Raw genomic sequence first — 13,639 nt, forward strand, 5'->3', positions numbered from 1 at the left:
CGGACACGGCGTGCTTGGCCAGCTCCCCGGGCAGCAGCAGGCGCACGGCCGTCTGGATCTCCCGCGACGTGATGGTCGAGCGCTTGTTGTAATGCGCCAGGCGGGACGCCTCGCCCGCGATGCGCTCGAAGATGTCGTTGACGAACGAGTTCATGATGCCCATGGCCTTGGACGAGATGCCCGTGTCGGGGTGCACCTGCTTCAGCACCTTGTACACGTACACCGAGTAGCTCTCCTTGCGGCTGCGCTTGCGCTTCTTGCCGTCCTTCTTCTGCGCCTTGGTCACCGCCTTCTTGGAGCCCTTCTTCGGGGCCGGGGCCGACTTAGCTGGTTCAGGCATCGCACCAAACTAACACCCCTAAAACAAAACGAAAGATGTACGCCCACGGCCGAGCGCCCTCATATTTATTTGGTGTGTATGCAAATTAGGGCTAGCAGAATTACGATTTCTGATTGGTCTCTTCAGTATCTTAACCCCTGATAGGCTCCTTGATTATCCTAAACTCTCATTGGCTCTTTTCCGTATTTCAACTTTAAATAATTTGACCTTGCAACCGTACACGCCCTATGCAAATTAGGAGCATTGTTGTTTGGGATATGCCTTTTGATTGGCTGGAATTTGTGTTCGGCCAACGGCATAGGCTGCTTTACCAAACCGCTGCAGAGTATAATAGTCTAGCTTCTCGCCTTGTGGAGCGCTCGATTTTTTTTTTGTTTTTTGTTGCATTATAATTGCTCTAGCTATGTCCGGACGCGGCAAGCAAGGCGGCAAGGCCCGCGCCAAAGCCAAGACGCGCTCGTCGCGGGCCGGCCTGCAGTTCCCGGTGGGCCGCGTGCACCGCCTGCTCCGCAAGGGCAACTACGCCGAGCGGGTGGGCGCCGGCGCGCCCGTGTACCTGGCGGCCGTGCTGGAGTACCTGACGGCCGAGATCCTGGAGCTGGCGGGCAACGCGGCGCGCGACAACAAGAAGACGCGCATCATCCCGCGCCACCTGCAGCTGGCCATCCGCAACGACGAGGAGCTCAACAAGCTGCTGGGCCGCGTCACCATCGCGCAGGGCGGCGTCCTGCCCAACATCCAGGCCGTGCTGCTGCCCAAGAAGACCGAGAGCCACCACAAGGCCAAGGGAAAGTGAACCTATTTGAATACCGGTGTGTCCAGTTAAAACTTTTTTTCCTCACCCAAAGGCTCTTTTCAGAGCCGTCCACATTTTCACATAAAAAAGCTTGTAACCAAATAAGTCCTGCTTTCCTATTACATAAGTTTTAGGTTGGTCAAAAAACAGTTCACTTACTGCAGTTTATCTTAGCTGTTTAACGTCCCTTTGAAGGTGGCCCAGGGAAACGACTTACACAGAAAAACCTTAGTGCATGATAAGCAAGGGTTTAATACAGGTGAGATCTAGTTACAGTAATGGTAACGTTTACAAAACCTTGTTTCTAGGTGGACAGGTTCACTCCGTGTTCCTTCAATCGTGTTTAGGAAGTAAGAACATTTAGAGTACGGAAACCAGAAGTAAGAGGATAGTTAACTGAAGCGCTGTGGAAGGGGTGGTAGCCTGGAATGCCTGAGGACGTTACAAGCAGAACTATAGGGCCGGAAGTCCGCGCGGGCTGTTTCAAAGCTGAATTGAACGAATCATAATACTATTTGGCCACCATAAGGAAGTCAGTCACCCTTTGTTGCACAGTGGTGATCGCCCGCCGTCTCCGGGCCAGGCGTTTTACCTGTGGTTTCCCGGAGTGGAGATAAGGGGCAGTCCAGGCGACTCAAGGTCCAGTTCAGTAAAAGTAACCATCTGAGAAAACAAAATATACGTAAGTTCTGAAAGCCTGACCGTCGGAATCTGAGGCCCCATTACGTAGGTTTCCAGAATTGGCATCTTCTCCGATCCCCAGGTGATTTCTTATTTAGAATTTGAGATGAGTTGAAGCAGAATAAGTTCTTGGATCGCTGACTACAACAAAGACGGGATTGGAATGTTGACTCATCCAATCGGAGTCTGTAATAATCCACCAATCACGTCGTTCGCTCTTTAGCCAATGGTCTTATTGCGCGGGACTTTTGAAAAATGCAAGACCAATCAGAAGGTTTCTGAGTATATATAAAGGCAACGTCTTCAGGCAGACCTGTCAGTTTAGCCCTTTCCCCTAGCAGTTTTGTTTCTGACATGGCTCGCACGAAGCAGACGGCCCGCAAGTCGACCGGCGGCAAGGCCCCGCGCAAGCAGCTGGCCACCAAGGCGGCCCGCAAGAGCGCGCCGGCCACCGGCGGCGTGAAGAAGCCGCACCGCTACCGGCCCGGCACGGTGGCCCTGCGCGAGATCCGGCGCTACCAGAAGTCCACCGAGCTGCTGATCCGCAAGCTGCCGTTCCAGCGGCTGGTGCGCGAGATCGCGCAGGACTTCAAGACCGACCTGCGCTTCCAGAGCTCGGCCGTCATGGCCCTGCAGGAGGCGTGCGAGGCCTACCTGGTGGGGCTCTTCGAGGACACCAACCTGTGCGCCATCCACGCCAAGCGCGTCACCATCATGCCCAAGGACATCCAGCTGGCGCGCCGCATCCGCGGGGAGAGGGCGTAAAGCTTTCCCCCACTAATTCAATTAACTCAAAGGCTCTTCTAAGAGCCACCCACTTTTTCCTTAAAATTGCTGTAATATACTCAAGATAGAACCGTCTCGAGGTATTAATGCTTTTTAAGGTACTTTTTGAGTTGGTTCCCGGCATTTAGGGGAGTTCTTCAAGGTACTAAGGATGGTGGGCCGCGTGTGGTTCCAGGGTTGTGGGCCTTTACCGAGCTTTCAGCTGTGTCCTAAGTCTCCCTTTCCATCTTGAGTTGGAAGAGCTCATATGCGGAAGTCGGCCGAAGATAGTAACTTCCGGCTCCGAGGAAACCCTGTGTAAGTACCTTCAGGCAGTCTGAGAGGCGCTTTGACCTGGGAAGGGGATGAGCCACTTGAGGTGGCGTGCTAGTGCAGGTAATTCTAAGGTTATCTGGGCACAGGTGGAAGGTGAGGTTCTTTATCCACAAAAGTTTGAACTTGGGTGAAGGTGGCTGTGCATTTGCTACTTACCCCTGGTAAGTTCCCACAAATTTGGGCAATGTCTGAAACCTCAATTTGCTCACTTCCCATCTCTATAGTTAAAAGTGAAAGTTTGGGCTTTCCTATAAAACAACCTTTTACACAAGAATGCAGGCTGATAGTTAACTTCTGAATAATTAGTCAGGATTTCTAACGAGCTTACTGGTAGCAGAGCCTAAGACAGTCGTGATGGCTTCTGCGGTCTTTGACTCGTGAAGTGTCTACCCACCAGTGGCTTGGACATCATTGGGGAGCTTGCTAGAGATGGATTGTCAGACCCCACCCAGGCCCAGTCAGAATCTACATTGTACCAAGTTCACCCCAGGAGGTTGGTGGTTGACACTAACAACTAGTTTTAAGAAACCCATTTAAAAAAATATTTTTGGCCTCATCAAGAAAGCAACCTGTGAACTCTTGCAGGAATAAACATTTGTAAACTGCATGTTTATGTCACAGAATTAAATGTTCTCTAAATCAATTGCACATAAGAAGAACCTGGGAAGATAGTGTGATTTAATAGAGATCAAGTGATCTCAATATTGCGTGCACATTACAGACCATTGGATGTTTTATAAAATATGTCTTTGCCTGGGGTCCAATCAGTAGCATTTTAATTGTAGTCTGGGGGTGACCCCAGGCAACAGTAATTATTAAAACTCAGGTGCTTCCAAAAGGTCGCTAGGGTCGAGAACAGATGCTACATAAATACCAGTCTTGTGATTAGCTCCTGTTTGATTTGACTCCAGGTTTAGCAAGGATTTATCTACAGAATCAGGCTTCCTTGTAGCTTGCTTTCAGAGAGGAAGTCCTGCTCTCCAAGAGAGGATTTTCTGGCTTGCTCGAGGACTGTTAATCGCTGCAATGAATCAAGCAGCATCTGGCTTTTGTAGCAATTTCTGAGGATGGGGCTCATGTGAGTCTATGATGAGAGATGGACCTGCTTTGGGCGATTGACAATGCCAGGTTTTAAGGGATGCTACAAAGAGGAACCTTCTGGGCTTCTTGGCAGACAAACTGTGGAGACCTGCCTATCTTCCCATGGGCACAAAGTCCTGTTTGGGTATTCACCTGGTTTATTTCCATGGCCATTATTTATCAATTTATCTTTTTTTCCCCCTAGCTAATCATTTTTTTAACTTTTTAAATTATGTGACATTTCAGAATATATGAAAGTAGAAATATTAGTTTCATAAACTCTGTGTACCCTGCACCCAGCTTCCACATCATCACTAGCCAAATAGTTTTATCCATTTCTTGTCCACCCCACTGCCTTGATCATTGTAAAGAAAATGGTATCATTTTCGCTCTCAATATTTTAAAACATGTCACCATTTAAAAACCTATTTATGATGCCATGACGATTCCCCCCAACAAACATGTCTTAACATGGGTGAATTTAAAAATTGTATTTACTCTACATATATTTGTTGAGAGTTTGCAATGTGCTAGATGCTGTTCTGTGCATTGGGAATATACTCAGAGAACCATCCAGACAGAATTCTTGGCCCTTGTGGAGTTTACATGTGAATGGAAGAGGGACAGACAATAAATCAGATAGATATGTGTGGTATGTTAAAGGGTAAGAAGGAGAAAAATAAAGCTAGAATAAGGAGTGTCCTGGGGAGTTGAACTAATGAAGTTAGTAAGATTTAGGTAAGGCCACTAAGAAGATACTGCAATGGGCGGGGTACAGTTGCAGGAGCTGAAGGCAGAGAAACAAAGAGAAGCCGGATCAAGCAGGGGCTTGTAGACGTTAGCTCTGAGATGTAAGGCCTTGAGAGGACTTGAACATGGGAACTTCCGTGTCTGTTTCTCATATTAGCAGGTTCTGCTCTATATTTAGGTAGTCTCCACTGGGCTCCAGTACAAAAATTAAGACCCAGTTTTCTTCCTGTTTTGTGATATCCAGACTTTGAAAATAGAAGCTGACCTTTAGCCTTTATAGTTAGAAAAGAGAAAATCTCTGAAAGTTAGTCGTTAAATGCAATTCATATCCCAGTACTTCAGATTCACTAGTTTCTCTGTTTTGTTTTGTTTTTGCCACAGGCAAAATGTTTACCCTCAGGTAACACACTCCATTTATTTGGATTGCAAATTCAGGATTACAAATGCGAATGTCTTCAGGGTCTAGGCAAGAGGTTCTTGTATCTGTACTTCACTGGGTCAGTCAGCAGCGGTGTTTCTGGCAGAATCTAAGCCCTCCCATGGCCAGCTGCAGGCTCTGGGTAGCCGCTCCATGTCTGTTATGTCATTTGCCCAAGAGAGGTGTTAACGACACCTGCTGTGGGAATCGTGTAGGTAAAAGAGCCGTGACTTCATTAGTTCAAAAGTGTAATTTGGTGCCTACATAGATCATTTTATTTAACCCACACAATAACTCTATGGGTTAGAGGGGCGCCTGGGTGGCTCAGCTGTTTAGCGTCTGCCTTCGGCTCAGGTCATGATCCCAGGGTCCTGGGATCAAGCCCCGCATCGGGCTCCTTGCTCAGCAGGGAAGCCTGCTTCTCCCTCTCCCACTCCCCCTGCTTGTGTTCCCTCTCTCGCTGTCTCTCTCTCTCTCTCAAAAAATAAATAAAAATTAAAAAAAAAATAACTCTATGGGTTAGAGACCCTTAGTAGCCCAAATACAATGCTGAAGAAACGGAAGCATAGTGAGGTGAACTACTTCACACAGGGGCTCATTTGAATAATTCAATCATGGACTTTATCTCTGGTGCTAGAGAATGGAGGGCCTTTGTGTGTTACCTGCATAATTTAATTTTACTTTATCCATCCATCCATCCATCCATCCATCCAAAACTTTTTGAGCGCTTACTATGTGCCCTGCATTGTTCTAGGTGCTGGAAATAGAGCAGGGACAACCATGGGGAAAGTTCCCTGTGTAGAGCTCACAAATGTTCTGGTTGTGGGAGACAGGAAATAAACAAAAACAGTATTTTTGTAGGTAAAGAGATTAAAGAGATTAAGAAATCAGGCCAAGAAGATTAAGGACTGCCAGGGAGTGGGAGCAATGGGTGGTGGAGTGTTGTAGTTTTAAATGTGGGGGGGGGGGGGGTGAGACTTCACCACTTAGATGCCACTGAGCAGAGGTAGGATGCCTGGGAGGGAGACAGGTCTGCACACACCTGTGAGAAGATCATTCCACAGAGAAGCTACAGTGATGACTGAACAGATCCTCAGTTGGGAGCAAACTCAGGGTCATGGCCACAGGTCTGATAACCAACTAGTTAGAACCAGGGTCTTCTGTTTTCTCAAGCTGGAGTTTCTAGGTAAATTCAGTATTGATTCACATGTTTTTAATATTTTTTAAAAGTATGAGTCCAGGTTCCTGAGCATACCCAATTTGGATGGTGATCCAAGAGGAGAGGGCAGGAATAGATGAGTGTTAATCTCATGGAGGACTGCCAGCCTGATTCAAGGACACCAGTAGTTCAGGAAAGCATATTAATTATGTGATGATTTATTTAAAATAAAAAGTAAGAGATCTGAGGTTCCAAATAATCACTGTTATCATTTTTCAGAAGAAGGAGTACATCAACAGAGTGGTTCTGCTTAATGCCTAAGGTCACCCAGCTGGTAAATGACGAAACAAATTTTAGCCCAAGTAGTGGGCCTCAAATCCCTCCAATTTTAAGCATATTTTATTGCTGTTCTGTAGTTGTGTTTATTATTATTTCCTTTATGAAATAATATTTCATGTCCTAGATAACAGAGAGCATGCCTGGTTCACCTTTGTGCTTTGATTGAATGATACATCCAGTTGAGTGAGGTAGGCATGTCGGACATGGAAGGCTTTGAGGAACATATCAGGGTATCTCGAAATGAGAGAACAGAGCTTTTTCGCCCAAGGGGCAAGACTGACTTTTATAGGAGGTTTAGCTCATAAAGAATGCGTTGAGAAAATGAGTTGAATGAGTTGAGAAAATCCACCAAGATAAAAGACAGCATAAAAGCCCGAAGTGAGGCAGGTGAGACTTGAACTTGTACACCAGATGGTCAGACTTGGAATGTATATTAAAGCCAGTGGCCTGTCAGTGGATTCCAAACTCAGCCTGACCTTATTCACAGGCTGTGAGTCTGACCATGGAGGCCTTCCTCCACTTTCCAGTGTGTTTTCTTCATCTCCCACGCCTTACGCTGATTGCACCTAGCTTGATTGGGATTCCCAACAGTGTTGAGCACTGTTCATCTGAAGTGGAAAATGTGATGCTAACTGGAGCTGTATCATTTTATTTTCTTCTCAACTGAAGCAAGTACTGCCAATATTTATAATTCAGTTGTGTTGCACCAGAAAGCTCCAGTGTCCTCCTACAGATGTAAGAAATCTGTCAGTTTCCTTCTTGTCTTATTTATAATTTATAATTACCTACTTAAGTAGGAATTACCTACTTATATGAGCTGTGGCAGGGGCTGCTACACAGCTGTCCCCTGAAAGGGGTTTTCCTTTCTTAGCTCCTTTTGTGGCTGGTGTGGCCTTGACTATTTGTGGCCAGTTGGTATGTCAGCAGGCAGAGTTACACCATTCTCAGGATTTCATTAATGGTGGGGGTGCTTCTTTACCCTTTTCTCCTTCCTTCAGGATGGAATGTGAACGAGGTAGCTGTAGCTGGAGCAGACGTCTTAGACTACAAGGTAGGAAATTACCTACATGTTAGTCTAGCTCGTAGTGTCTTCAAATACACTACGAGGCAGGCCATTTCTGAGGCACACGGCCTCCCGTGTAGGCTGACGGTGACTTCCCAAGCGGCCATAACTTTTATGTGGGTGTTGTCCGCAGAGCGCAAATGCGGCTAATGTAGAAGTCACCAATGGGTGGACGATTTAAGACTACATAAATACTGAGTACGTCATCAATATTCGGTGTCTCACAAATATTTGGCACTTCGTGGTCCTTTCCTCTCTTCCTATCTCCGTGTAGCACATGAGCTCTCCTTCCTTTTCCACGTGTAACATGTCTTCCAGGCAACTACTTTATGATTTTTGGTAAATACAGCTTTTGAATTATGTCTACATCTCATAAAATTCCTTGCTTACCTATTTAACACTTCTTAGAAGTTTCTTACTTAGGAATCACCTACTTAACATTTTTATGAGGTTTATCCATCCAATTTGTTGGTCTTGTCTTGGTCCTCCATAGGAGAATTTAATAGCGGAATGTATTTGAGAATATTCTCAAATACTAGAGCAAACACACATTACACACAGAGGTAGAGGAGTTCCCTCAGGAGAGTGGGGCCCCATTCCAAGCCTGAGCTACATATCTGTACATGAGAAATCGACTTTTATCTAGTTTATCAGTGACTACTTTAGGTTGTCGGTCACTTCCAAGGATATCGAATACTAATAGGTGTACATAAAAGATAGTCCTTAAGAGGATTAATGGACCAGATTTGTTGTGCTAGCATTCCTTTCTGCATTTCAGTAAGATCAGATCCTATATTTTAGTAAGGCACAGCACTAGGACTTCTACAAAATCCCCGTGAACCAAAGATGTGACATGGCTAGGCGAAAGTATAACTATATAGCCCCGGTTGTTAACTATAGTCCATAAATACAAACTCTGGGTGTCTTTTTCTGCACATCAATTCTTCTCTCCCTCTTGCTGTCTCCCCTTTCCTTATCATTGTCTCTTACTCCACCTTCCTTCCAGAATTGCTTTTCAAGATTAAATCCTTTCAGCTTTGGCAATGCTAAAGTGATCTTCAGACAGAGGCTTACCCCTTCTTTTGGCCCGTGTGGTTACTTCTCGGCCTTTTGGCTCAGATCAAGTGTAAATGTCCATTCTAGACTGGGAGCCCTGTGAGGTTAAGGATTGCTTCTAGCCTGCTCACCGATCTTTCCCAATTACCTGTCACTTTCTGAAACTTAAGAAGCTCTCAATACGTGAATGAATAAACTCAGTCCTAGTCCTTCCACTCAACACGTCATTTAGGGAAGAATTTGATCTATGATCCTAGAATACTCTGCACTAACCACCACCCTCCCTGCCCCACACTCCATGACCCAACAGGGAAGTGCCTAGAAGGGTGGACTTGTCAAAAGTGAGGACAGTAACTGAAGTACTGTGGTTGAGATTAATCTCAAGGTGTTTTGTAAATCTGTAACTGACATTGTATTCTGTTAAATGATTCCTAGCAAGCCTCTTAAGGGAAGACTACCCAAGCCTGGCTTCTGTGTTGGCTGCTGAAGACATTTCCCCAACTAAGAGAGGCATTGCTCTCAGGCTGCTTGCTGCTGCTTTTCCCTTCTCCTTCCTCTTATAAATCCTGTTCAACCTTTCTTCAAAGAAGCCTGAATGCCTCTGTTACTTGCAGAGTAATAGCTACAGTTGAGTGAGTTATTCTTCAAAAGACATCCTTTCTTTTCAGTCAAGTCTCCCCCTCAACCCCTCCCATTTACTAGAAAATTAGTTTTTCACGCTATCAGGTAGACAGTGTCCTATTGGTTTCCACTAAAACAAGTCTCACACAGACCCACTAAGCACAGTACGCTCTCTAGACAAGCTGATCTATAAAGGATGCCCAGGATGTATTCAACTCGTCCGGACAACTCAAAATTTCTCAGCTACAAACCCTGGAGAAAGTTCTGGCCCAGATGAATTTCATTTTCTGAAATCCTAAACCAAAAGTTCAGCAGCTAAAACTGCCTTCCCAGGTTTCAAACAAGTTTTCCTGCTCTGCACTTGCTAGTCTTCTCTGTTCCAGTAAAACAGGCTACTGAGAAAACAAGGATGGGAATGTAAGGATGAAGGAGATGGGCATTCTAACTCTGGCACAGGTTTTCCCTAATATTAAAAAGGTTCAGTATTAAAGCTCTTTATGTGAAAGAGTGAGTGGCTCTGAAAAGAGCCTTTGGGTTAGATTAGGTGAAGACGCTTACTTGGCAAGCTCACTTGGAGCTGGTGTACTTGGTGACGGCCTTGGTGCCCTCGGACACGGCGTGCTTGGCCAGCTCCCCGGGCAGCAGCAGGCGCACGGCCGTCTGGATCTCCCGCGACGTGATGGTCGAGCGCTTGTTGTAATGCGCCAGGCGGGACGCCTCGCCCGCGATGCGCTCGAAGATGTCGTTGACGAACGAGTTCATGATGCCCATGGCCTTGGACGAGATGCCCGTGTCGGGGTGCACCTGCTTCAGCACCTTGTACACGTACACCGAGTAGCTCTCCTTGCGGCTGCGCTTGCGCTTCTTGCCGTCCTTCTTCTGCGCCTTGGTCACCGCCTTCTTGGAGCCCTTCTTCGGGGCCGGGGCCGACTTGGCGGGTTCAGGCATGGTAAAGCTCTGACACCAAAACCTAGTAGAGTGAAAGCTGAGCGTGGGGTTGGCCTACTTTTATATGGCTTGTATGCAAATAGCGGCTTAATCTGTCTTAATGCCTGATTGGAGCAAATCAGCCAGTAGAAACATTTTATGCAAATCAGGAGAATTCAAATCCACTTTTTGATTGGCTGCTTATGTGGCAGCAACTCTAGATTCTTTTCTCCATCAGAAAAAAGTATTTTCAAAACAGCAAAAGTTTAATGTCTCATCACTAGTACCTATTTATGAGCCTTGCGTCTCCCTAGATCCCCACCTAAAGAGACAAAAGCCTGATACAAATTTATGATCCTGTTTTCCTGCCAAATTGCAGTTACCCGGATACTAAATGAAGGAAAGAGAAGACAAAAATTAGCTAAATATTTAAATGTTTTCACAATTATGCCATGGCATTCCCAGTTTGATCAAAGTTGGCAAAATTTAAGCTTTCAGAATCAGAGGATCGTCACATTTAAACAGCGGTGCGATTTTTATGTTCCCTAAAAACAGTGTCTGGAAGTGGTGTCTGTGTTTGTTAGTGTGTTCGGAGTTATGCGATAGGGTGTTTCCATTGCTAAAATAAAACGTTTCTTCAAAGTCAGAAGCTTTGAGAAATGATAAAGGACGAAAGTGGACTGGGTCAATCACGTCCAAGAACAGAGCTTCTGAAGCCACTCAGGAACTAAATTTTCATTTTCATCTCTTCCCAAATTTAATCCCCAAACAAGGTGATTAAAACAAAACCAGTTAAGGAACTGTAAAGCAAAATACAGGCTGGGTAAGGGACGCAGAATTGTAAGTGAGAAGATCTGTCTTTCAACGTTAGACTTTCTCCAGTGAGTCCTGGTAGCCAATCACAAGGCCCATCCAGTGACTTAATTCACGGCGCGGAATTTGAAGATTCGGACCAATCAGGAGGACGTTGCCTTTATAAATAAGAGCCGGCGCGAAGGCACTTGCAGTTGTAAGCCGTGTTTGCAGGATCTCGCCATGGCCCGCACGAAGCAGACGGCCCGCAAGTCGACCGGCGGCAAGGCCCCGCGCAAGCAGCTGGCCACCAAGGCGGCCCGCAAGAGCGCGCCGGCCACCGGCGGCGTGAAGAAGCCGCACCGCTACCGGCCCGGCACGGTGGCCCTGCGCGAGATCCGGCGCTACCAGAAGTCCACCGAGCTGCTGATCCGCAAGCTGCCGTTCCAGCGGCTGGTGCGCGAGATCGCGCAGGACTTCAAGACCGACCTGCGCTTCCAGAGCTCGGCCGTCATGGCCCTGCAGGAGGCGTGCGAGGCCTACCTGGTGGGGCTCTTCGAGGACACCAACCTGTGCGCCATCCACGCCAAGCGCGTCACCATCATGCCCAAGGACATCCAGCTGGCGCGCCGCATCCGCGGGGAGAGGGCGTGAGTTGTCCCGAAGGAACACAAACTACCGACCCAAAGGCTCTTTTCAGAGCCACCTACAATTTCCGTTTGAAGAGCTGGGCCGCAACCACAGGATCTCCGCACTCCCGGAGTCCCCCTTGTCCCCACTAGCGTCGGGTAGGGGTGGCGCCAGGGCGCGTTCGCCGGCTGCCCACCTCCCGACTCCTGCCTCCGCCCGCACACTCGCCAAACCTCGCGATCCTCCCGTTGACAACCAGTGTGCATCAGGCCGATTGCGCCGCGTTCCCCAGCAGAGGGGGTTAGACAAGTCTTGGCTTTTTCTTGGAGCCGCCCATATGGCTGAGTGTATTTAAAGTGGCTCATAAAACCGCCGTGGATTTGGGTACTTTCAGCTGAACTACAAAATAGTATAGCGACAAGTTATAATACCCAGTCCTGAAAACAATGGCTCCCGGTTTGGGAAATCTCCGGAGCATGCTGTCAAAACCTGACCCGCAGCTAGCCAGGGCCTATCTACAAGGGCAGCAGTTAATGATACGTCCAGCCATATTAATACGTAATTAAGACTGCAACTTGCCAGGAATCCAGGCATGGATTCCCACATTTCATTCTGATAGGAGAAAGGACGGATCCTTGAGCAACCTGGAAAGCATCCTAGGGGGTTTACCGTGTTTGGTGGGGCATGCGCACGCTGGTGTTCAAGAACCCAGGCGGAGTGGTGCATGAGAGCAGTTTGGTGGCCATCCATTTCTTTCTTGACTGAGCAATACGTCCTGTAGTAACGGTACTCCTTTTCTGCACTGGAAATAGATCTGGTACCTCAGGCATGGGTTCGCAGAATTTGAGACCCAGCTTGGAGCGGTACTAGCAGCAGCCTATCTGGTACAGCTGGGCAGGGCAGCGCTACCAAACCTGGGGCCTCGAGTAATAGCTGAGTATATTCACACCAGGAATTCGGAGCTTGTAGCAGCTCATAACTAAAAAGTCACGATTGTGCAGAATGTGTCTGCTCTGTCCTTGTGTGAGAAACGTGACGTAGTCAGTAAGGCAGAACCCAGCCCTTGCGCAGGTGGTGGTACATAACCCATTATTAATCCTCAGAGAACCAAGGAGGCAACAGCTCCCGTTTCCTCCAACAAATTCAGAATCCTCTGACAAACCCTAGAGCCATGGAGGATTTGTCCATCAGTCAGGTTTCACAGACATTGGTTGTGGGAACTCCTAGCCTCATCCCAGGGTTTATCCCTCACTGTGGGGACTACTAAACACTGGGGGCTTTTCGGGAACTAAGTGAACAGCTCTGCACTTCAGTGAAAACACAAGTCCCATGGCAGGAACCACAGGATGGGCATACCAGCAGTTTATTCAACAAACATGGGAGGCTCTTGGTGGGATAAATCCTTAGCTACAGAGCCCAGAAGTCAGATTTCAGAAACAATTGAAAATGTCGCTTGATGCAATATTTTGGAGCCTTGAAGCAAACTTGCACATGATAATAGCAACACCATGTGATTTCTTTGAGACTACTGAAAGAGTTATAAGGCTCCCAGCCATCACAGCAGTACTTTTGCATCTTACAAAATGTAATTTTGAGGTGGAATTCAGGAAACACAAAACAAAACTGGCAAGGACGGGGTGGGTGGGGACACAAAACAAAAATATTGTACATGAAAGGTCATAACAGCTTTATTTGCAAAAGCCCTAAATTAGAAACAACTTAATATCTTTCAATGGGTGAATGGTTAAATAAATTTTCATGCATCCATGCACGGAAGCCTACTCAGCAACAAAAGGGAGGCTAGTGATACACACAACAACTGGGATGGATCTCAAGGGCATCGTGCTTAGTGAAAAAAAAAAAAAAACTGTTGGGGAGGAAAAGTT

The 13,639-nt window shown here is 47.0% G+C and overlaps 4 protein-coding genes across 4 annotated transcripts; 2 read left to right on the top strand and 2 right to left on the bottom strand.

Moving 5' to 3' along the window:
* Positions 1–3: 3 nt before the first annotated feature.
* On the bottom strand, positions 4–386 carry LOC116629039 (histone H2B type 1-K-like; the record flags this gene model as incomplete). Its single annotated transcript, XM_032399326.1, has 1 exon — positions 4–386. A coding segment is annotated over exon 1 (337 nt), but the record flags the coding sequence as incomplete, so codon positions are not given.
* A 307-nt stretch (positions 387–693) lies between these two features.
* LOC116629040 (histone H2A type 1-E) lies at positions 694–1,259 on the top strand. The gene has a single exon (XM_032399327.1). It carries the CDS (start codon positions 744–746, stop codon positions 1,134–1,136), a length of 393 nt encoding a protein of 130 aa, XP_032255218.1. The 5' UTR covers positions 694–743; the 3' UTR covers positions 1,137–1,259.
* An 873-nt stretch (positions 1,260–2,132) lies between these two features.
* Positions 2,133–11,806, top strand: LOC116629041. Its single transcript, XM_032399329.1, has 4 exons — positions 2,133–2,578; positions 5,130–5,148; positions 10,243–10,353; positions 11,277–11,806. Exons 1-4 carry the CDS (start codon positions 2,172–2,174, stop codon positions 11,775–11,777), a joined length of 1,038 nt encoding a protein of 345 aa, XP_032255220.1. The 5' UTR covers positions 2,133–2,171; the 3' UTR covers positions 11,778–11,806.
* LOC116629050 (histone H2B type 1-C/E/F/G/I) lies at positions 9,939–10,388 on the bottom strand. Its single transcript, XM_032399337.1, has one exon. It carries the CDS (start codon positions 10,350–10,352, stop codon positions 9,972–9,974), a length of 381 nt encoding a protein of 126 aa, XP_032255228.1. The 5' UTR covers positions 10,353–10,388; the 3' UTR covers positions 9,939–9,971.
* Positions 11,807–13,639: the final 1,833 nt, after the last annotated feature.

This window comes from Phoca vitulina, unplaced genomic scaffold (genome assembly GCF_004348235.1).
Source record: "Phoca vitulina isolate PV1807 unplaced genomic scaffold, GSC_HSeal_1.0 scaffold217, whole genome shotgun sequence".
In the NCBI taxonomy this organism is placed as follows: Eukaryota; Metazoa; Chordata; class Mammalia; order Carnivora; family Phocidae; genus Phoca; species Phoca vitulina.

What these genes read in the sequence shown, in the direction of transcription:
- LOC116629040 (XM_032399327.1), top strand. Translation starts at nt 744, where the DNA reads ATGTCCGGACGCGGCAAGCAAGGCGGCAAGGCCCGCGCCAAAGCCAAG.
- LOC116629041 (XM_032399329.1), top strand. Translation starts at nt 2,172, where the DNA reads ATGGCTCGCACGAAGCAGACGGCCCGCAAGTCGACCGGCGGCAAGGCC. An exon ending in ACTTGGCGGGTTCAGGCATG is followed by an intron (nt 10,354 to 11,276) that starts GTAAAGCTCTGA and finishes CGGAATTTGAAG; the next exon opens with ATTCGGACCAATCAGGAGGA.
- LOC116629050 (XM_032399337.1), bottom strand. Translation starts at nt 10,352, where the DNA reads ATGCCTGAACCCGCCAAGTCGGCCCCGGCCCCGAAGAAGGGCTCCAAG.